The sequence below is a fragment of the Halichoerus grypus genome, chromosome 11 (genome assembly GCF_964656455.1).
Source record: "Halichoerus grypus chromosome 11, mHalGry1.hap1.1, whole genome shotgun sequence".
Classification (NCBI taxonomy): Eukaryota; Metazoa; Chordata; class Mammalia; order Carnivora; family Phocidae; genus Halichoerus; species Halichoerus grypus.
In genome coordinates this window covers 87,915,866-87,939,300 of record NC_135722.1, presented here as the reverse complement: position 1 = coordinate 87,939,300, position 23,435 = coordinate 87,915,866, and the positions used below count along the sequence as shown (strand labels likewise).

General features: G+C 46.0%; 1 protein-coding gene across 5 annotated transcripts in view; it reads left to right on the top strand.

Moving 5' to 3' along the window:
• The window catches only part of FLI1 (Fli-1 proto-oncogene, ETS transcription factor), a 122,536-nt gene that overhangs the window by 92,454 nt on the left and 6,647 nt on the right, over positions 1-23,435 (top strand). For 3 of the 5 annotated variants that reach the window (XM_036086112.2, XM_036086108.2, XM_036086113.2), the window contains 2 exons: positions 38-103; positions 23,087-23,152. In XM_036086112.2, coding sequence (XP_035942005.1) covers positions 38-103; positions 23,087-23,152 — 132 coding nt within the window. The remainder of the gene's footprint in view (positions 1-37; positions 104-23,086; positions 23,153-23,435) is intronic. The other 2 variants (XM_078058776.1, XM_078058775.1) reach the window with 1 other exon arrangement.

Genomic DNA, 23,435 nt, shown 5'->3' with positions numbered 1-23,435 from the left:
ACGTCTTGTTATAACCGGCTTCTGCTTTGCCTTGCAGGTTCACTGCTGGCCTATAACACAACCTCCCACACAGACCAATCCTCACGACTGAGTGTCAAAGAAGGTGAGTCTGTTCTCTCATGCATTTTCTTCAATCCCAGGCTTGGCACCATTTCGTGCTGTTACAACTGGTTCGGGCAACCCCAACTCTGTGCACCATTAACCATAAAAATAGAACAGGTGGTTATTTTACGAGGAAAAAAATGGGTTTATTTGGAAATAACAAAGAATAGGAATTCTGGATAAACAAGCTATGGCAAAACCATAGGTAAGCCCAGCAAACAAAGGAGAGGAACATCATTTTATGGAGGAGATGGAGGAAGTTGGGAGGAGTTGTTTGAATGGAAGTCCACTGGAGAAAAGTTTAAGAGCTCAGGGTGCTGGCTTGTCTCATTGGCTGAGATGCAGGGGTAGTGGATTTCTTATAGGACAGATGCAAGGTACATCTTTCCCTGTTGGGGGCCTGTAATTCATGATTCTTTCCTGCTGGAGAGTCCTCTGTTGTGGTAGGTAATTGACACATCTGTTGAAGTCTGTAATTGACAGTTCTTCCTGCAGCTGGCATTTGAGTGGTAGTGACCCTCCTCTGGGTTCCCCTTTCTGGCCTCTCAACTGAATTTATTGAGGTTTCCCTCTGTTAATTTTCAAGCACCAAATCTCTTGTTTTTTCTAGCATACAAGGCAAGAAACCAAAGCTTATCCCACTTGCTCTAGCTGCAAAAACAGAGCAAGGTTTTTAAATATCTTGTAATCATATAAAAGATAGGACTTGAAGTTGTTACACCATGGAATAAAAGGGGTTGCTCTCAGCTCACTGCTCCCTTTCAGAGCTGTAAGTCAGGGCTTTCCTCCACTGAAGATAATGAAATGAAGATTTTTTAAGGATTCTTGCAATGCCACATTTTAAGCGTTTTTTTTTTCCCCCTCACAAATTTTAGCAATGCCAAGTCATTTTTAAAGTGGTGATTTGGGGATTTGGTCTAGTTGGTTTGGTTTGGTTTGGTTGAGAGAGACAGAAAACAACCTCAACAAATGATTTTTTGCTAGTGAGTATTTTACTATAATAGCATTTCTCAGCATCTTATTTATGGAACATTGTGAGGTTTTATTGCTCCAGATACTGTGTTAGATCCCAGGCATTTAAACAAGTGAATAATTCTTGGTACCTGGTTTAAGGGAGAAAAAATGTTAAGTGAAAAAAATCTGCCCAAGGCAAAAGAAAATCCACGGAGGAGGGGAATTTTGAGTGGAGGCTTGAAGAACGAATAGGAGTATGGCAGGCATGCTCTCTTCCTTGGCTCCCTACTTTACTACTTTTTCTTTAATGTCCATCTGCTCTAATAGAGAATGAATGAGGGCAGAAGTTCTCCATACGGGTACCATGTGGTAGAGCACAGCATAATCTTTCAGAGAAACTTCAAGCTCTTCTAAGGGAAGAGCCTTAGAGACCATTTGATTAAGAATCCTCACGGGTTATGGAGGAAGCAGACCCAAAACGCCTGGGTGTCTTGGCCGTGGTCACACCATTGATTACACAGGACTTTGTGTTCACTGTTAGCAATTTCTAATCAGACGATGACCAGAAAATGTGGGGGAAGGAATATACGACATGGTGAATCTGCTTTTAAACTTTTGTGGTTTCGTTTGCTTCCTCTCCCCCGCCCCCCGCCCCACCCAGGGCCAGTCCTATTTATGCTACCGTTTTTCCTTTCCAAATCAGATTTTTTGGATTTTGCCATGAAAACTAAAGTTATATTGACCATTCTATGATCCAAGCCACATTTTACTTGCTGACCTGTTTAATGTCATGTTGCAGACGTCTATCATGAAAGAAATATATTGTAGTGACAGACGTTAGACTGGAGGTCAGGGCACCTTTGGCTTCATTTGGGGAAATCACTTCATGCCCTGAATCTTTGTTTCCTGTCAAACAAAAGGACTAAATCAGGAGGAGTCAAGCCCTGACTCTTGAGCTCTTGGCTTCTAAAGAGAGGTCCTAGGGCCACAGGTGAGGGCTCTGCCTTCATTCAGGGTCCCTCTGTTTGGATCTGGTGTACTTACGAGTTAATTTCATTTGCAGATAGGGATCTGGTTCTTGGAAGGAAGCGGGCAAGAGGAAAGGAAGGATGGAGGAAGGGAAGGGGAGGAAAGGAGAAGGAAGGGGGATCCTTCAAAGTTTCTTTAGTTCTACAGGCTAAAGCTGGCTGGTGACCAGTGAGGCTCTGGGACAGAGCCAAGGAGAGAATATCTGATATTGGGCTTAAAATACAGATTTTCATTTAGAAGCAAGTCTGAATTGAACTGCATTGATAAGCAACTCATTACTCCTCCAGGGGTCTTAGCTTTCAGCCTCTCGCCTCTACCTACCACACCCCATTTCCTTCCCTTGGCCCTTTTGTATACAGGTGGCCGTGCATTTGTAATGCCACTGGGCTTATTCAGGCTTATTGCAGGAAGAGCTCGCTCTTGCTGGGCAACCACCGTCTTTGGAAATAAATTAACTGTAGTATCCAGGCAAACACACGCTGCCAGGACCTCATTCAGGTGGTGCTGGGGCATTTATCTCCCAACATCGGCCCTGGCCTCTAGAGACCATTAAGTCTGTGCTTGCAGGTGCATCTTTTGTCCCCAGTAAAGCTTTCCACTTGAGCTGTCTTGCTTCTGTGTTGCCTCCCCACTTGTGAGGTGGTCTGAATCTGTCTGAAAGGCCCATCATCCACAAAACAAAGTGCATTAGCAAGACAAAGCTAATCAGGCTTCTCTCTCCTTCCTTTTCACCCTCCTCCCCATATCCCTCTCTCTCTCTGCCTCTCTCTCTCTCTCTTTCTCTTTCTCTCTCCCGCGTGCATGCTTTTTCTCTAATGGCTATCTTTATTACTTAAAATATTAAATGGAAAAATAAAGAGAAGACACAGTTTAACCCTGGCTCCATCTTGTTTGAATAAGACACACACATAGCCCCAAACAAATCCAGAGCACATCAAGAGCACCAGAGGTGTGTGTGTGTGTGTGTGTGTGTGTGTGTGTGTGTGTGTGTTGTGCTTCACAAAGGGCAGGTGCTGGAATCAAGCACAAAGGAAAGAAGTTGAGGAGATGATGTCTATTAGTGCTTCTTCAATTCACTTATCAAATTAGAATGCCTTTTTGCTTTAAAATGACATAATCACCCTTCCAGCTTTTCTCTTGAAAATGATTGCACTCTCAAAGGGTTATTTGTGCCCAGGAAGTAAGACTTGATTTTAGAAATTAATTTATAACAGTCTTTAAGCCCCTTTAAATTAAGTATTCTATAGTCACAGATTGGCCCCAGTTAAAATAGTGGTGCTCTCTTGACCTTTACTTATCAAAGGCTAGCGCACTTTAAAAAATAAAGTAGGATGGAAGCAGTTGTGACCCATTTACAATAGCAGCTACAATTCTCGTCTAGATAGGATTTTGTAATACCGTAGACACTTTTACATGCTTTGCCTCTGCTTTTGACCTGGCAGCATCCCTGAGATGCTAAGATCCTCTCCAGTTTGCAGATAGAGTGAGATTCAGCAACATTAAGCAGTTCACTGAAGAGCACCCCCAGCTGACTCAACAGCACAGCAAAGACTCAAACCCAGGATGTAGGGTTCAAAATTTCCTGCTCCAGATGGTCTCCCTGACACGTACAGCTCGTCCCTTCTCACTGGATGTCCATGCAGACAATATCTGGCCTAAGTGTTGTTTCAGCAGAGCCTTGAAATGTTTCCCATTATTTTGCCCTGCTCCCCGCAGTTTTCCCCCTACCATCTCCATCTACGCCCTGTGCTGTTCTCGGTTCCCAAAGATGAATTCATACACAGCTCTTGCCTGGCACTACCTTCTGGTCTACACTGCACAGAGAATCACTTGGAGAGCTTTTTAAAAATGCTGGTGCCCTAGAACAAATGTATGGCTCCACTCCTATGAGGCATCTCGATTAGGCAGATCCATAGAGATCTTAGGTCACAGAATGGTGGTTACTCGGGCTGGGAGGAGGGGAATGGGCAGTTGCCGTTGAATGGGTGCAGAGTTTCACTTTGGAAAAAGATGAAAAAGTTCCGATGGTGGGGGTTAGTTACATAATGAACGTACTTAATGCCACTGAAATGCTCACCAAGAAATAGTCAAAATGGTCAATTCTGTTAGGGATGTTTTATCACAATAAAAAAATGAAACATTTAAATTTTAAAAAATTTTAAGGGGAGCCTGGGTGGCTGAGTCGGTTAAGCATCTGCCTTTGGCTCAGGTCATGATCTCAGGGTCCTGGGATTGAGCCCCGCATTGGGCTCTCTGCTCAGCGGGGAATCTGTTTCTCCCTCTCCCCCTGCTTGTGCTCTCTCTCTCTCTCTCTCACTCTCTCTGTCAAATAAATAAAATCTTTAAAAAAATTTATTTAAATACTGATGCCCAGGCCCCGCACAGGACCAATTGGTTCAGAATAGCTAGGAGTGACACGTGGACATTGGGAATTTTTTTTGAAGCTCTCCAGGTTACTCTCATAACCTGCAGCCAAAATCAAGAAGCCCTGTGCTATAGTGCAATCACAAACTGGAAGGAGAAGGAGACCCAGCTCAGAGCGCTCCCAGGTTTTCTTAGCGAGACACTGGGCCGTGATCTTGACCTTTCCTGACCCCTAGTGGAGGAAGAGCAGAACCTGTTGGTTCACCAATGAAGGTGCAGGTTGAGTGGAGGGACCATGTGATCATGACTTGTTCTTTTCATCATTGTCATTGATGATGTTTTAATTTTCGCAGAATTTGACAGGTTTACGTTAGCACCTCTCTTCACATCTCAGAAATTCCTCTCGTATACGCCCTCATTATATGTATCTAAATAGTAGACATGGTATGGGTACCTTGATTTTATTTTGGGAGGGGCAGAGGGAGAAGGAGAGAGAGAATCCCAAGCGGACTCCAAGCCCAGCCCTGAGCCCAATGCAGGGCTCGATCCCCCAACCCTGAGATCATGACCTGAGCCAAAATCAAGAGTCAGATGCCCAACGTACTGCACCACCGAGGTGCCCTGGTACCTCGATTTTATAGGACACTGGAGGTCTGGAAGTTAAGTGGCCTTTCCAAGTACATATGAGTCCCGGAGCCAGGACCACTGACTTTCCAAACCTGTTCTCTCTGCCCTCCACACTGAAGTTGGAGTGTGTTTGGGGGTGCAGGTCAGAGCTCCACCTTGTTTCCGGGGTAAACCCTAGGGCCTCCCAGTGCTCTCAGCCTGACAATCAGCAAGCAATAATCAGCCCATCTCTCCTTTGGAGCTGCTTTGCATGCCTAAACCCTCATTTCCTTAGCTCCTCATGCTGGATCTGTTTAAATACCTCAGACTCTCCAAAAGTCAGAGGATATTGAGCTCCTTGTTTATTAACTCCTGGAACTCATAAACCTGCCAAGGGCCCATGTAGCCCTGAGCTGTTTGCTCCAGCCAGGGAAGGCTTTCCGAAGCTGCTGCTGAATGCAAAACCTGAGTGCGGGTGGGGTGTCTGCCTATGCAGTAGCCATCTCTAGCAGTTGCTTTGGCTAATGGAAAAAAGTCTGTCTGCTTACACTCTAAGTATGGGGGGGGGCAACTACCTTTCCACATCCTTTGTAGAGAAATGCCTAACTGGCGCTGAAGATCATGCTAACAAGAGCCGGGTGTCTCTCAAGGAGATTTCCAGATGGCAGCCTCCACCCCCCACCCCCTTCGCGCACATAGCAACGGCCCCTTTTCTGCAGCCCTTTATTGTTTGCCAAGCATTTGCACATCCATTATCTCATTTGCGCCCTCACAACATCACCCTGAGACAGCAGGGCTGGTATTATTATTATTATTCCCATTCTGTAGATTACAGGGGTTCGTGGGAAGTCCCCCCCAGGTCCTAGGGTAGAGCAGGCTCACACGTAGGTCTCTGGGTTCTTTCCTCCCACCACACTGTTTCTCACATCGTCCTCTCAACATATTTAATTCAAGCATCTAATGATATTTTAAATGTAAATCAATTAAATTATTCAATTAGTGCCCCGAATTTACCCAAGGCAGGTGTTCATCTCTCATTTCAACATTATAACATATTGATTAGGAGCTCAAGCTCTGGACTCAGACTGTATGACCCTGGACAAGTCACTTACTTTTGCTGCATTAATTTCCCCTGTCTAAAATGAGGACACTTTTAGCACCCCTTCAGGGCTGAGATAGTACTCACCAATCACTTAGCATGGTATCTCACACACCAATAAATGCTCCATATGTTAGCTCCATGAATTATAATAATTAGTATTATTGCAAAAGAATGAGAATAGTTTTGAGGGTTGACCATTGGTTGACACTGTGCCAAACGTTGAGAAGGATACCTTACTACATCATATGGCACGGTAATACCATCAGTGGGACATCCAAGTTGCTTAAAATCTTATTAAGGAGATACACGTGGAACTCTTAAGGAATAAAAGGAAATTGCATATAGTCAATCAGAAAAATACATGCTACATCCAAGAAGTTCTCTGAGAGTAATGGAGAGATGAAAAATCATTCAGTGCTAACGTTGCACATCCTCCCCGCCAAACCTTTCATGTGACAGAAGAGCTGTGAGGCCAGAGAAGACTGGGTCCGGCCAAGACCACACAGGCAGTGAGTGGCAAGGGGCAGAGCCTGAAGTCACTCAGGACCTTAGTCAGGAATGGACCAAAATTCTGTGATTCATGCCTTCCTCCACCCTATTCAATCACGTCTTCATTTATTAAGAACCTACCATGTTCGGGACACTAGGCTGAGCCCCAGAAATCCGGTGTGCAACCAGCACCTGCCGTCAAGGGGCTCATAATCAGAGATCCTACAGACAAGGTCAGTAAGTCATTCAATACTGTATATTGGAGTATGGGGAATATAGCACCAAATCTTGACACTCCCCCTGCCTTTACATCCTCTCTGGGGTGTCCTTTATGATTGAATTTTAGAGGTTGGAGCGAAAGATAGGAGGCCTTTGGAGATATGCAGCATAGTAGTCCTGGGAGTGGATATGGAGACGAGGGGAAGGTGGTCAACCCCAAAGACACCAGACAGTGTGTCTGGCTCTGTCGCATACCTGTGGGGGCTACAGTGCGGGGGCCGGAAGGGTTCAGGCTGGGATTTGGGGGAGGGGCCCAGGTGAGCTTCTCTGGGGGTATATGAGCATGCCTTGGGGAAGCACCAAGGCCTCAGTGTATGATAGGGGTGTGGGGAGGGGGAAGCCCTGAGTGGCCTCTTGGTGGCTTACGTGAAACTGAAAGACAGAGTCCGGTTGGGTGGTCTCCCTGTGGGACAGGAAGCTCCGAAAAGGAACCCAGAGCCAGGAATTTGCTTCAAAATATTGGGGGCCGAAGAGAGGGAGTAAGGGGGAGTAGAGCTGAAATGAGATTGGCCATGAGTCCATGCTTGTTAAAGCAGGATAAAGGGCCCTCCGGGGTTCCATAGACTTTTCGCTCTGCTTTTCTATACCTCTGAAGTTTTCCATAATTTAAAAGCTGCCTTGAGAAACTTTGTTTCGATGGGAAAAAAAGCAGAGATGAGTTCAGAATATTTATTCCTAAAGCTATGCACGGTGTGTGTCGCGTCGTGAATGAGGGTGATGTGTGTTCGAGTTCAGCATTTGGGGGACGGTGGGCTTTGGGCAGCATCCTGAGTGTGGTGTCTCTGCGGGAGGGTGGGTGAGCATGGTGTTGAGCGTGGGCATGCCCTGGACAGGGTAGCACACGGGGGGTTGGTCTGGAACATGTGTACCCATAGGAAAAGGCCTGTAATACTGTGAGGTAATCTCCTGTTATTTTTAGGGAGTAAATAACATCTCTTATGGAGCAGGTTATATGGTTCCAACAGGCTCTGTGTCAACTAACATACACTTAAAATTTGAGGGTATTAAGGCCTCACAGGAGGGCCCGTTAAGAACTTTGTCATTCTATGTTTTTCCTTTATGATGAAATACCCCTAATCCATTTTTAGCAAAGCAGGGGGGATTGCTGAATGTGTGTGTGTGTGTGTGAGCTTGTGCTGTTTCTGTGGTCCAAAGGCAAGATTTATGATTCTAGAATAGACAGTAGCTTGCTCTCTCCATTTTATTTTTTTCAAACTGTTTTTCTTTGAAATTCCAGAGTTAATGTTTTGTCTGCTTTCGATCTGACCCTCTTTGGAGAGCTACATGTTTTTGTGTGTGTGTGTATGTGTGTGTGTGTGTGTTCAGCAGAGGGAGATTGAGAGAGAGAGAGAGAGAGAGCGAGTGAGCTGGGAAACAAAGAATGGTTGTCTCCAAACTGTAGCAGGCAGGAAACCCCAATCCCAAGGGAATTTAGCCAGCCAGCCCTGTCCCGGAGTCAGACTCCAGCTCTCTGAATTCAATTTGACAGCTTGTCTGGGACACTTTCTAAGTAACCATTATCCTTCCTTTCTCTTAAGTAAAAGCACTGTTATTTTTTTTCCGTGGGTGTGCTGCGTGCGCTGTTATCACACATGTGTGGGTTACACACAGCGACTAGGACATGCTTTCTCTAAATTATTGGAAACACTTAGCCTGTTTCCTAAGACAAGTGTAAATTTGTTCCAGAATAACGAGGCCAGCGACTTTCAATATTGTGCCCTTGCCTTATGGGAGGAAGGTACAGAGGAATTTTGTTGGGACATTTCTTTTTTTCCTTTAGTTGCAGTTAAGGACTGCATTCCCTTATTTGAAGGAGTTTCTCTGTCACAGGAATAATTCAAATTTTATATGTTTTATTCCTTTGAGGGTTTTTTTTTTAAATGTATTCAAGCAAAGATATCTTCCCATGATCATTCTCCTCGGTGTCTGTGTTTGATTGATTGATTGATTATTTTAGAGAAAGAGACCATCATACATCACACTGCAGGAGAGAGTTCAGAGGTGGATGGGTGTCAACCATGGGACCCCCCGCCGGGTTGCACGGGGCAGACACACACGACTAGGGTGACCTTCTAGAGTTCCAAGCGGGTGCTTCTCACTCTTGTCTCCTCTACTTACTCAGATCAATTGACTTTGCCACCACAGCACGGTGGGATTGTGCGGCAAAAGCCAGCCTTTCTGTGTGTGTGTGTGTGTGTGTGTGTGTGTGTGTGTGTGTGTGTGTATTTGAAGGCTGTCCAGGTTCAGCTAGGCAGGATCCACAGGCACAAGTCCCAGAACAGTCTCAGTCCTTCAGCGTGCAGGGACATGACAGGCTTGCCCAGTGGTACACACCCTTCTTCCCTGTCTCACCCCCAGCCCAGTCTATGTCCTAGAAAGCCACATTCTGAAATCTCCCCTGACCCCACACCCGCCATGTTGTATTTGAGTATTTAACAGAGAAGAGAGGCGCCTCAACCATTGAGGCCTGGGTCAGACAATATCTCTTCAATATGGTCATCCCCCCATTCCCACAGTGCTTTGCTTGTACCCACTGTTTTCCCAATTTAGCATTCAACAGATTCCGTCATAATAGTCTTTTCTCTTGCAAGACTTGAAGCATCTTGGAGGTGGGGACTGTGTCTTCAACAAGGCCACTGGGTCGATGGATAAAAATTATAGGCAAAGTGCCTTCAATTATTCCCCAAGAGCTTACTGTACAACTAACCGTTTGTGGTGTTTCCCAATATGAGAGCGATATTTTGGCTTCATCTGCTGCAGAGGTAGCATGGAACCTGCCTTTTCTTTCTCCCTTGCCTCTCATTTCCCCTGCGCCTGACCCCAAGGTGAATCCTCTGAAGCTGTGCTCAATCCCATCCGTGAGGAGAGGGAAGAGCTTGCCGGGAGCAGATTCCAGTCATGAGATGATAGCTCCCCTTCACCCTTTTTTGATCAGCTCAAATTCCCCTTGGGGGCCCTTCAGATCTGGGCCCTCTGCTTACATGTTCCCTTGCAAAGACAGGCAGAGGAGCACCAAGCCAAGGAAAGGTAATTTCGCAGGGAAAATGGACCTCCTGCTCACTTCAACCCTGCATTCCTTTCTTAGCGCCTTCCCCCATGACGATAAGAGCCAGCACTTACTGAGGCCTGACACACGCCAAGAACTTTCTATTCGCTTCTCGTTTACACTTCGTTTACACTCTGGTTTACACTCGTTTACACTAAATAAGCAACCTTATTTAGTTGGCACTATTGTTATTTCTCACTTCACATATGAGAAAACTGGGGCACAGAGAGGTTAACCCCACATCACAAAGCTGGTAGGAAGCCCAGCAGGGACCTTGACATCAGCGTCCTGCCCGCCAGGTGGGGACAAGGCTCCACACTTGCTTCTTCTAGTCCTTATGTCACCCCACGGAAAGGCCCATTTCTTCCAGGCAGCTGATGTCACCTAGCTGCTGAGAGGATGAGATGAGACTGATGGATTCCAGCTAAGGTCCAAAAAATCAGGGACCTGACTCGGCATCCTCAGTGTTTGCATTCCCAGAAGCATGTGAGGTGGTTTCACAGATGCACTCTTCATTATCATGCTTTACCATCTATATAACATTACACATTCTTTCATGTTCGATATGACACTTAAACGAATAAAGGGGAAAAGAGAAGAGATTTAGAAAAGGGAATGATATATTGAGTAACACTCTGTCAATCAATGAGGATTGCAGTAAGTTTAATTTTTTTTAATGTATCTTCTTAAATTTAAATTCAGTTAATTAGCATATAGTGTATTATTAGTTTCAGAGGTAGAGTTCAGTGATTCATCAGTTGCATATCACACCCAGTACTCATGACATCACGTGCCCTCCTTAATGCCCATCCCCCAGTTACCTCACCCCCCATCCCCCTCCCCTCCAGCAACCCTCAGTTTGTTTCCTATGATTAAGAGTCTCTTATGGTTTGTCTCCCTCTCTCATTTGGTCTTCTTTTATCTTTCCCTCCCTTCCCCTATGCTCCTCTGTTTTGTAAACTTAATTTTTACAATGAGGGTGGATAGACACAAGGCTAGTAAATCTAGTTGTGAAATGTCCCTTACATTGCGACAGGTAAGCAATCCCTTGCCTCTGTAAGCTACATTGACCCACGGTGCTCAAGGAGGAGAAAGAAAGATGCAGAATTGCCTGGGAGCATTTTAAAACACATGCCAGGATGCTCCAGCCGCCCCAGCCCACCTACCGTCCTTGATTCCTATATGCCTGTGCTGAGCAAAGGAGCCCGAGAGGAAGTCAGAGCTGAGATTTGCCTTCTTAGAATAAGCACCTTCCACTGTTTCTGAACTCTTGTCCCCTGACGCCATCCCTACCATTGAGAGCTGGAGCTTTATTTGGATACTGAAGGGAGAAGAAATGTGCCTTCCTTGCTCTGCATGGGCACCCTTTTCTGCCACCACAGTGTTGGCCTTTTCCTGTCCCTGTGCCGGAAGGCACTCAGGCCCCTAGTCCTATTCCTGGCTGCTTACAAGTTCCCCCAACTTTGGCCTTCCTGCCCTCCTTGGGCATGTCTTTTGTCTTTATATCTTTATGTTTATTGAAGCTGCTCTTAGGTGCTCCTGGAGAAATCCAGAACCGGATAGGCATCAACTTGTCCTGCAACATTAATGATGGTGACAATGAATGGATGAGCCCTGCTGAATTTTAAGAGGAGAAAATGGCTTTAAGCAAGCCCAGGACATGGGGGGGAGTGGGAGAGCGCAAAACTGTGGGAAAGGTATTTGGAGGCCACTTGACCTCAAGAGCACCCTTCCGATCCTTCAGCCAGACAACAACTCCCCCCCCCTCCCCCGCCACCAGGGAGGGGCCTCCCATGACAGTGCTGGGGGAGGGGCCGGTGCAGCCCCCACCACCATTAGTGCCAGTTTCTTAGTAGCATTTCACACTTACTAAGCAGGCCATTTGAGTTTTGAATTTCCAATTCATCTCCAGACTCTTGACTATTACTATTTTAGGCCTCTCATCTCTACCAAATTTCACTTTGACTCAGACATTTCATCCCATTCCAGATAACAGAGTTCAGACTCAAAGTGAGATTGGCTTGGGTTGATGTAACTCCATTTCTATTACCATGTGATCTCGGTCTGTAATAGAAGTTAGAAGTGACCCCTGTTGGCTATTTTTGAGTAGCGAGGTCCCAAAGTACTTGGGAAAGAAAATACTAGGTCCACAAGGGCTCCAGAGGACCTGCTGGTGGCCACCTCAACACACAATATTCCAAATGCATGTGTTTTGCAAAACATACTGATAGAGAAGTTATACAGGGAGGTTATTTGGGGGGTGGTAGTTGTTGGAAAGTATTTGAAAGAAGCTTGCTTAGTCTCATGCTCATAAACCAAATTCTATCATCTATCTATCTATCCCTATCTGGAGAAAGAGAGAGAGAGAGAGAAATTTCTCTCCTGCCAGATAGAGGTGTAGGGGTTTGGGGCATCTTCTAGTGAAAAGCCAAAGTATCAATAGTATCATTCTTTATTTTAATATAAAAACTTTTCCCAAGTTCTTTTTATAAATGTTAATAACTTTCTTTAGAGAAGCCCCTATCTAAGAAAATAAAGAACTTACTTCTCATGAATTATCCTTTTGGAGAACATCAAGTCTTTGAGGAAGAAATACTATAGCTAGAAACACTAACCAGGACTCATGTGGGCTTTTCCTCTCTCATCTCAGGGATCTATAAGCTCCCACCTGGGAGGATCAAGAAAAAGTTTAAACATGCCTCTTCGATAAAGTTCAAATTCTCATGTCAGGCATACTCTAAAGAAAAAGTGGTAATTAAATGGGATTATTACTTTGTCTAACAAAATTCAACATACCTTTCAAAGCCCAATTCAAGTCCTGCCTTTAAGATATTTCTTCATTACTCCCAAAGACTACAATCTCTTCTCAAACCCCTAGCACACTCACAAGCTATCTATGAGCCTAATTACCTAATTTTTTTTCCAGCCCTGTAGATATTTAGTAAATACCATTGACAGCTGATGGGTTCACTGGGGAAGAAAAATCTAGTCTTTGACAATTTAATTAAATATTTACCCAATCCTTCTGCTTCACTAAAGAAAGAACCAAAAGAAATTAGCTTTGGTTGACACAAGAAAGATTAACTTCCTATCTCCCATGAATTAAACTCTGGAACAAGATAGCAGCTATAATTCTATAGGACACTTCGGAGTATATAAAGCATTTTCACATACATGATCTCATTTCTCCTCAGTAGAACCCTGTGGGGATTAAAGGAGCCATTTGGTTTTCCAAACTCTTAAATTTAGAAGAATCATTTTCTTTCCCACAAGTACCTACCTTTTACAGATAGGTTAACTGAGATTCAGAGAGATTAAGTCGCTTGCCTTGATTCATGTAGCTGGTAACCAGCAGAGATGGGAAGCAAATCAGGGAGTTCTGAAGCCCAGGCCAGAATTCTTCCCGTTGCAATGAGCTGTTTCCCTGCATGGAATAGATTAAAGAGAAATTATGGAATTCCTTTTAATGAAAATCTTTAGGCACCTTTACTAACACCACAAACAACCTTATGCTTGGTAAGATTTGGGTACCACTCTTCCAAAGGGGTGAAAATCATTCTTGGCATAATTTTGAAAAATCTTTGAGCTTAAAAAGTCTTCAGTCTGCCTGTAAAATAATTATCAGCCCTGCCCAATATCCTAGAGGAGTTTAGAGAATGGCAGTTTTTATGCTATGAGTCATACTTTCAATTTCTATTAAAATTCTTACATGGCCACATATGCTTTCTCTCAGGCTTTGGGCCTCCAGGCCTGTGCTAATTTGCATGTCTGGTTTAGATAATGTCTGAGGTCTCTTCCAGTCCGAAAAGAAGCCTCTGATTCTGTTATATAAGTGAGATCACATTCCACCTACCAAGAATTGGTGGTTCTTTTTCTTTAAAACCACTGTGTTTTTGTTGTGTGGATGCAGGACACAGGGATGAAAGCATGTCATGCTTACCTACCAGGCCACAAAGATGGAGTATTCCTTCACCATGAACTGTCCACTCCTCCCACACTGACCCCAGAGAATCTCCCTTTCCTGCAAACCATTTCTGATGCAGCTCAACAGGAAAATCCTAGACAGTGATGGGATTTTAAGTTTCTTGATCCGAATGGCAATCCTAAGTCAGTGTGAGGGGAAGACCTCAGAGTTGCCAATTAGCCTGATTCTAAGTCTGCAGAAACTGGTGAACCCTTTTACTAGACTAGACTCATCTCACCTCGTACTGTCCTCACCCCAAAACACCAGAAAGATACTGTCAGGTTTTTTCACTAATTTTGTTGTCTTCCAACATAAAGTAATTCCCACTAAATAAAGAGGGTCGACTTTCCAGGGGGGCTTTCAGATCAACGTAGGGCGAGCCGGTCACTCTTTGTGAGAAAATTATGGCTCTGTGGAGAGCTCTGTTCTCACATCAGACAGCTCAGGTCTTTGCTCCAATGATGTGTTTTCAGGGAGGCCCTCCCCATCCCTCAACTGCCTGCTCTGCTTTCAGTGTTTTCTCTTTTTCCATGGCTCTCACCACCTTCTCATATACAATGTAGTTTACTGTTTGTTTTGAATGTAAGTCCCACAGAACAGGGATGTTTGTCTAGCTATCGTTGTGTTCTCAGCACATAGAGTGCTGTCTGGCACGATAGTAGACATTCACTAAAACGTGGTTGAATGAATGAATGTATTGTGGGATAGGAGATATTGATTAAGTCCAATAAGCTAGTGTTGGGGAGGGGAAGAATCTCGGGGTGGGCGAGGGAAACAAAGGTGATTAAGACACAGTCCCTCTCTTCCAAAAGATCATCACCAAGCAAGGGGGGATATGTGCACATAGAATTACACGAGAAGACGGAACAGGGCAGGGCAATAAACGTCAGACTATCACCAGGGAGCCTTGACCTGCAGACCTTGAAAAGAAAAGGATGCAAAAGCTGATTTGTGGAGCAGACAGGGGATTGTGTCTCCTATGGCCGGAGCGAGTGAAGACAGCCTCACTGTGAAAATGTCAGCGCCGGCCATTCAGATCGGGGTCCTCAGCAGAGTGGAGGGAGTCGAACACAGACGACCTCTCATTTCTCCTCAAGCCCTGTTACCTAAGTGAACAGTGAGGGTTTCTTTTTCCTATGTGGAATACTTTTAAACCTGAGGCGGATTTGACCAAAAAGCGTGCACTTTAGTTGTGTCCACATGGCCCAATGCGGAGGGGAATTTGGGCAAACACCCAATTAATCTAGTCAGTACGAATTGCTTTTCCACATAAGGCTGGCCCGAAAATCCCACTTTGAGGCCTTATCAAAATAAATAGGTTATTTAGACTTCTGTGTCATTTGGACACAGAGCCCATGGGAGACACAAAGCGAACAAAGGGTCCAGGCTCAGCAGGGAGCCTCGCGTGACCGTGGCAACGTTGTGCGTGGCCGATGTGCCACTCGCCTGTCCGAACTTTTCATATTTAAAAACCATCCATTTTTTTCAAGCATTTTTCTCATATGTCCTTTTTTTTTTTTTCCCTTCGCACATATAATATCTTAAACAGTACCTCCATTATATTCCACACAGCAGGGCCGGTGCTGAGGCTGAGGGGCTGTTTGGATTCCAGGACAAGATCCTTGAGCAAAGGAAATCTGATCCAGGATGTTGTTTTTTTTTTTTTTTTCTGTGAGTTCCAAGTTTGAGGAAAGCCTTCCCTAGATATTTCCCTCCTCCTGAATTCTCAGTGGAAGCCAAGATCCTCTGCTGCTCTTTGGAGCAGAAGATACCCCCGAGGTGAAGTCTGGGCTGCCCCAATAGCACGGGTTGAAATGAGGTAAGAGGACACAGCTCTGAGCATCAGGGCCAGCTGGGCAGGGACTTGGGGAGCCGGCAGTCAGGTGGACGCTGGACTCTTAACCACCCAAGCCTGCTCTACCCTCAGCCAGCCCTCGGCCACTGTCCCTCACCGTCTCCCAGCGCCGTGTCTCTCAAACTGGGGTCCCAGCTAATCCACTTCTTGTGTCGAAAGAGGGCCACACGTGATTCCGATGGGGGATCGTTGATTTAGGAGCACAGCAGTGGAACGATTCTTTCTCCTTTATGGCTTCTCTTCCTTTTCAAGGCCTTCCTTGAACTTTTTAACCTCGACTCACCAAGAGAAACAGTTTAGAGGTGCAAGGAAGAGAGAATAGACGACGGGTCTACGGTGTAGATTTTAAATCATCAGATGTTGATTTAGTCCTCAGGGCAGTCTCTAAGGGATTTGTTTTTCAGCTCTTTTAGAGAAGCAGAACCTGAGGTTCAAAAAAGCAGAGTAGCCCTTTGGCCAAGATCACTCATGAGTAGATGGCAGAGCTGGGGTCTGAACCCAGGGCTAATTGACTCTACACACTGTGACATAACCGCCGAAGAAAGCCAGGGCCTCCCACAGAGAAAGGACACCTCCACAGGGGCATCCTGCGCCCTCCATAAAGTGCTACCTCTCAGGTCCTAGCTGCCTGTGCAGGGTTTTTGAAGCGGGAGGCCAGGCCAGAAGGTCAGACATCTGGCGTGGTCGCTGGCAGGCCTTGTGGCCGAGACAGTGGCAGACAAGGAGCTGGTCCCGAGGTGGGGGTCGGGAAGGTTCAGGAAGCAGAGCAGGCTTTCACAGGTCGGGCGCAGCGTCATGGGCAACACAAAGGGGAGCCCAGAGGAAAGCAGTGTGAGCTGGGTTGTCGGCCAGTAGGGCCTGCTCCTCAGAGACTGGGCCTGTCAGAAGCCCAGGACCTCAGAGGGAGAGGGGACTTTGGAGGATCATCTGGCCCAAACGTCTACCCACGACAAACACGGTCGCTCCCCTGCGGTTCTTTCCTGTGAGCTTCTAGGGGATGTGTCTTCCTCCAAGTGGGTTGGGCCTTTTCTTGGGAAGTCCGGGGCTCTGGGTCTCCTTTGGCATCCTCAAGCTTTCAAGAAAGGAAGTCTGGATCTGACTGAGAGAAGCAGCCTTGTCCATTCTTCAGCTGAAAGGTCTACTCAGAAGCCGGGCTTTCCACGGATAAACAGGGTTAAGTGCTGCCAGCTCTTTCAGCAGCAACCAGAAATTCGATGAGAAGGTTCAGGGAAAATTCATCTTTTTTCCATTAAGTAATTGAGAGCGCGGCCTTGTGTCATAAGAGATCAAGAGAGAGGCTCTTGTGTGCCGGTGTCCCTGCATCTTCGGCCTCCAGGTGAGGTCATGACAAAGTAGAGCGCTGTGTGTTGCCTGGGACACGAGGCCTTCAGACAGCCAACCGTGGGTGTCAGGGCAGAAAGAAACTTTCTTTCCTGAGTCAGTTGGCCAGATTTCTAGAACCCGTTTAAAAGCTTCACACAGAAACTGAGTTAACACTGGGATGTCTATGAGAAGGTCATGTCCAGAAAGAGCTTTCCCCTTCTAGCAGAGACTTTTCAGAAAAAAAAAAAAAGAAAAAAAATCTCTATGTTCATATTTCTCTACTCCAGGAGGCTCTCCTGAGTCTGAGAGGCTATTTCATGTCCGATTCAGCCACACTGAGTATCACATAATGGAGATACTGTTCGGGCCATTATATACGTGAGGCTGAAGTATCTACAATGCCCCCAGTGCCCCGATTCTCCAGAACGAGCTTCTGGTCTCTCTTTGCTTTGGCAAAAATTGAGCTCCCGAAACCATGGACTCCAGCTGGAGCCCTTTGGGTGCCGTGTCTGAGAAGGAATCACAATGATATGTGTCATCTCAGTATTCTGTAAGGCCAGGGAGTGTCGGCCTTTACCGAAGTAAAAAGACAGTTTGTCAGAGTCAGAGTGATTTTTCTGTGGTAAAGCCATCTGCCACCACATAGAAGACTGTCAATCAGTCTGGTGGTTCCTAACGGTCACTTTTTTGGAACTTTTGCTCTCTGCTGTTACCTTAAGCTTGTCTTTTCAGAAGACAGTTCTCAGAAAGCAAAAGCATGCACCATACTGGGGGCCTTTGGGGCAGGGGCGGGGGTCAGTGCACACTCAGGCTGCTGCGTGGACCCAGCATAGGCCATCAGAGAACTCTCCCTGTGCTGACCGGCAGCCTTGGTCAGGGACTCTGACGTAGCCAGGCTTCAGGCCCCGGGAGGGCTGGTGTTGGCGCAGAAATGTGAGTTGCTGGGTTAACTCCCAGGTCCAGGCTTTTCCATTTGGGTTATAGACATATTTCTGTTTGTGTGTCTGGATGAGAACTGCCACACTGCAAGTTTTCCCTTGCATGACTTAGGGTGGGAAAAAACAAACCCTCATTTCAATGACATTGTTAAAAATATATATAATAAAATGCAGGCATGTAAATGTGTGGTGTCTGCTGTGGGGACAAGGTTTTAGCCTATGCCTTGTAATATGTGCATTGTTGTCCATTGTTTCTCGAGGGTACCCAGGGCTAATATGGCCTCTTCACCTCATCACCCAGACTTAAATCTCCTAAGAGACTTCAGTGGGGAGAAGTCAGGGTCGGGGCCTTGAATTCTCTTCAACTAGTGAAATAGTGAACAATAAGAGGAAGAGCATATACTTAGCAAGAACAAAATACTGGCCCCATCTATTCATTCATTCAACAAATAATTATTGTGCACCTGTCCTGTGCGGGACACTGTTCTAGGTGCTTGGTTATATCAGGGAACAGAAGATTGCTACCCTTGTGGACCTGGCATTCGGGTAGGAGATGCAGACCATAAGCAACAAACATGAGTCAGTGATTAAATTAGGTGGTAAGTAGACAAATAAATAAGTGAGCAGAATAAGGGGGTCAGGGGGAGGGAAGGAGAAGTGAACGAGTATTTGGTAGGGCTAGCGAACCCATGTCTCTGGGGCTAATCATTTTTTAGGTGCATAATAAGGATGCCAATAATATTACTTGCCAACAAGTGCTGAGGCTGACTCCATGCTCTCACTAGACCAGGCGTCTCATTTCATCTGAAAGGCTACCCTGGTTCTTCAGCTCTCTGAGGCCAAGTGCCAGACCTTCATTCTTAGCGTTGGTCTTCTCCAGCAGACCTTTGTCTTTACAATAGGACTTACTCCCAAAACTCTGGTCTTCATTGAAATGTTACATGTAGCAACTGTCCCTGTGAGCCCCAGTGCCCACGGAGTGCATTTGGTTTTTTTTCTTTTTGTTTTTTAAAGATTTTTATTTATTCATTTGAGACACAGAGATACACACAGAGAGAGCATGAGCAGGGGGAGAGGGAGAGGGAGAAGCAGGCTTCCCGCCAAGCCAGGAGCCCGATGTGGGGCTCGATCCCAAGACCGTGGGATCATGACCTGAGCCAAAGGCAGATGCTCAACCATCTGAGCCACCCAGGCGCCCCCGGAGTGCATTTGTTAAACTCTTCAGTTAATGGACCCAGGGCATCCTTAGTGGACCCAGGTACCTGTGGCGGGATTTTCCATGTAGGTAGATGGGAATGAAAAAGCAAAAGGAAGGGGCCTTGTGGTCTGTGTTGCTCTGAGTTCACACACTGCTCGGGGACCATTGGCTAAAGACACCAGCTTATGGCATGGCCTTTGCTCTTTATTCCTCTGTCATGTGCACAGTGAGGACATAGTTCAGGCTGACTGCTGGTGACATCTCTGTTTCTGTCACTTCTTTTTTTACCTACTAGAGGACTTGGGGGTTGGTTAGGATTTCGAAAGTCTTCTCAGCCAGGCTTTCCCCCAAGGTAGGACAGTAAGGAAATTGCATTCCACAGCAGCCCTCCACAGGCCTTGAGACATGGCAGGAAGGATGGGGCTACCAAACACTTCTCTGATAAGGCATCAACTTCAAACCAGGATGAGGCCCTTGGAGTTAGAGAAGAATCCAGCCATCACCCACCCTCTGTTGGTTAGAGGGAATTCATCCATGCATTCTGTAACCTTTATGTGCTTGGTCTGTTCCTGGAGCTGGTAAAAAAGAACAGGAGGAAAAGTTGATAAGTTGCTATAGCCATGGTCATGATTTGGTCCTCGGAATGGATAGAATATAGCTTTGAGATAGGATGGAAGCCTTCGGTAGAATAACGACTGACTAAAAAAACACTAAGTAAACTTTGAGCCAGAGATTTTATCAATGCAGTAAATCATAAGTCAAGTCAGAACTGCAGATGACACATACCAGTTCCTGGAACTACTGATTTGTTTTTTTTCTTTTGGCATGAACTTGTCACTTTCTATCCCACTTTCTGTTCTGTTCCTATGAGAATCGCCTCCTTCCCCAGGTACTGTGATCCATCCTACACATCCTCACAAGCTCCGTTCTCCACCACCCCCTTGTTCGTGGTAATGCTGCATGCCCACAATCTCTCTTGGTGTCCACCCAAGGTCACTGCCCTTGTCTAGCTGCTTAGCTGCCATCACCATGGCCTTGAACATGACGTTCGCTCTCGCTTCCAGCCCTCTCTCCCCTCCCTTCCCTCTATCTCAGTCATGTGCTCATGACACCCATGGCTGTTCCCCAGACATCACTTTCTCGTACCCCAGACACTTCTGCTTTGTGCTTGCCTTCATTACTCACTCTATCCTCCCCAAAGGGATCCCAATCAAGGCAGATGGCCCCAATTACACTCACCTCTCCCTCCTTAACCTCCAGTGGACCTTAATATCCCACCACCACTCCTTTGGCACATGGCCCATATTTCCCCCATAGTCTTGCTCCTCTTCTCATATTTAAACGCAAGGACAGGGAACTTTCTCATCCCAGTCTATGGCCAAGCACGCGACCCAATGCAGAAGTCACTCCCAATTACAGTTGACCCTTGAACGACATGGAGGTTAGGGGTACCAACACTCTGCACTGTTGAATATTGGTGTCAAGTTTTGGCTGTTCAGAACTTAACTACTAGCAGTCTACTGTTGACTAGAAGCCTTGCCAATAACATAAATAGTCATCTAACACATAGTTTGTGTGGTAGATGTATTATATGCTGTATTCTTACAACACAGTAAGCTAGAGAAAAGAAAATGTTAGTAAGGAAATCATAAGAAAGAGAGAAGACCTTTATAGTACTGCACCATACATGATCCACGTATAAGTGGACCCACGCAGTCAGACAGTGGGGTTCAAGGCCCAACTATAAATCACCAGAGGCCTAACCAGCATTTGCTCCCCACCCCTGCCCCAAAGAGAAATCTTGAGGAATCTTGCCTTTTGTTTTGTTTATACCAGCATTGCATACACTCTGCAGACCCCTGCAAGACATCCCAGCCAATGCTCATGAGAGCATTCCAGGCCCCTAAACAAGTTGGGATTTTTGTTCATGTTTGTTTTGTTTTGTTTTGTTTTGTTTTTAAGCAAGAGGAAGAATCTATTTGCAGGAGAATTGGGAGGGGGGAGGGAAAGCCAAATAAAAACAAAAACAGGCGACTTAAATGCGTGGAGCTTTGTCTCTCTTTTGTCCCCTTCTCTGCCCTTCCTCCCCATCCCCATTCCCCCTCACTTTCTGTTTTGCTTTTCATGCCAGTTGCTACAGATGGTAATTTAAAAACTGCCCTGGCTTTTCCAGAGCCAGGAGGAATGTGCATCCGCACGTGGATTTTTCCACAAGAAAACTGTCCCTGTCTTTTGGTTCTTCTTAGCCAGAACCAATGAGAACAAGCAATGGGATGAGCCCATCCATCTCCTCAGTTCTTATTCTAATTTGCTGGAGAGGCTCAGAGGGGTGGTGGTGGGGGGGGGGGGGGCAGGGTGGTATGTGTTGTGTTCCACCCTGTCAGGCTGCTGCTTGATGAGGTTTGAGCTCCATTTGTTCGGATGGTTTTTATGGTTTCTTTGTTGTTTGTGGAAAGACTTTGAAAGTCATCATTCTGAATCCTCCAACTCTTCTGCCCTTCCTGCTCAGTGTCTCAGCGGGACTCACACCACGAGAAGGGAAAAGAGGAAGTTTCCAGACAGTTAGTTATGCAGTTCCTGAACACAGTTGTGGAGGCACGTGGACTCTTTCAAGAAAGAGGTTGTGATCACAAAGGGGCAGGTTCAGTGGGAGGTTCTCCAAGGCACCCTGAGAGCAAGCCAGTAGGCGTCTCCAGGCGTGAAGCCTCGCTCCTCCGTGCCCTTGCTTCTTGCTCCTGCCCCCTTTCCAGCTACACTCTGGCCTCCTTTCTTTCTCTGTGGTGGTCAGGCCCAGCCCTTCCAGTCTCCCTGGAGGAGCACAGAGAGCCTAGAATGTGCTCGTGCGTCTGAGACATCAGTGTGCTGAAGCACAGGGCCAGAGTCGGCCGCCAGGAACATCACGAGCCTGGTCTTTGAGACCTTCTTCCCGTGGAGTCTTTAATCTGGACCTAGCTCATCTCTTCAGAGCTGCTTAAAGGACTCTGCTACACAACTACAGGCATTTTTTTTTTTCTTTCTAAACTTGTATTCGTTTATATTTGTAGAAGACTTTATAAGTTGCCTCACATACGTTACCTCGTTTGAGTACTGCCTGTCTCAGGCCACTATAACAAAGGACCATAGGCTGAGTGGCTTAGAAACAAGAGATATTTACCACATCATCTCCAGGCCGGGAGTCCGAGATCAGGGCGCCAACGTGGTGGGATTCTGGCGGGGAGCTCTCTTCTGGATCAGAGACTGCTGACTTCTTGCTGTACCCTCACATGGCAGGAAGAGGGCAAGCTAGCTCTAGGGCCTCTTCTGATAAGGCCACTGATCCCCTTCATGCGAGCTCCACCCCCATAACCTAATTACCTCCCAAAGCCTGCACCTCCTAACACCATCACATCACATCGCAACACATCACATGTTGATATCATGTGAATTTGGGGGCGAGAGGGGGGAGGACACACAAACATCCAGCTCACAGCATTACTACAACTCCATAAAGTAGATAAATGGTGTAAATTTCCATGTCCAGAGTCAAGAATATTGAAGCTCGGGGAAGTCTTGTGATTCATCCAAGGTCCCACAACAAATAGGGGTGAGGGGCAGAACTTGAACCAATCCTCTGACTTCAGATTCAGGATTCTTCCCATTCACTCCAGCTTCCAATGAGTGTTAATGTTCCTTCCCACCCATACCCCAGGAGGAGAGTACTCTTCTGGAGCTTAGTCATGCTTAGGACGTCATGGCTGATTAAATCGAATTTCTCCTGATCACTAAAAGAGAATCCTCATGGCACCTGTCTGAAAAGCTGGAGATGCTGATGTACCTCTACTTGTTGTTTTTCATTAGACCCTTCTTATGACTCAGTCAGGAGAGGAGGATGGGGCAATAACATGAATTCTGGCCTCAACAAAAGTAAGTAAATGTCACGCTATTATTTGGAGGAAAACACTTGTTCTACAAACACGGATGGAGAACAGGGTCATGAGCTAGAATAGGGCAGGAGTGAGCATCTGTTGTCTTGCCTGTAGGGAGGACATCAAAATTAACTGCCAGGGTACGGCCTATCAATGATACCTGTTCCCTGAAAGATGGTGTGGGATTTTCATTCAGACCTTTCAGTTTTGTTGCATTGCATTTGGTTTTTGCATTTTTGAAGTTAGAAGGCTTCTCAGGACTGGGTTTTCTGTATGAATGG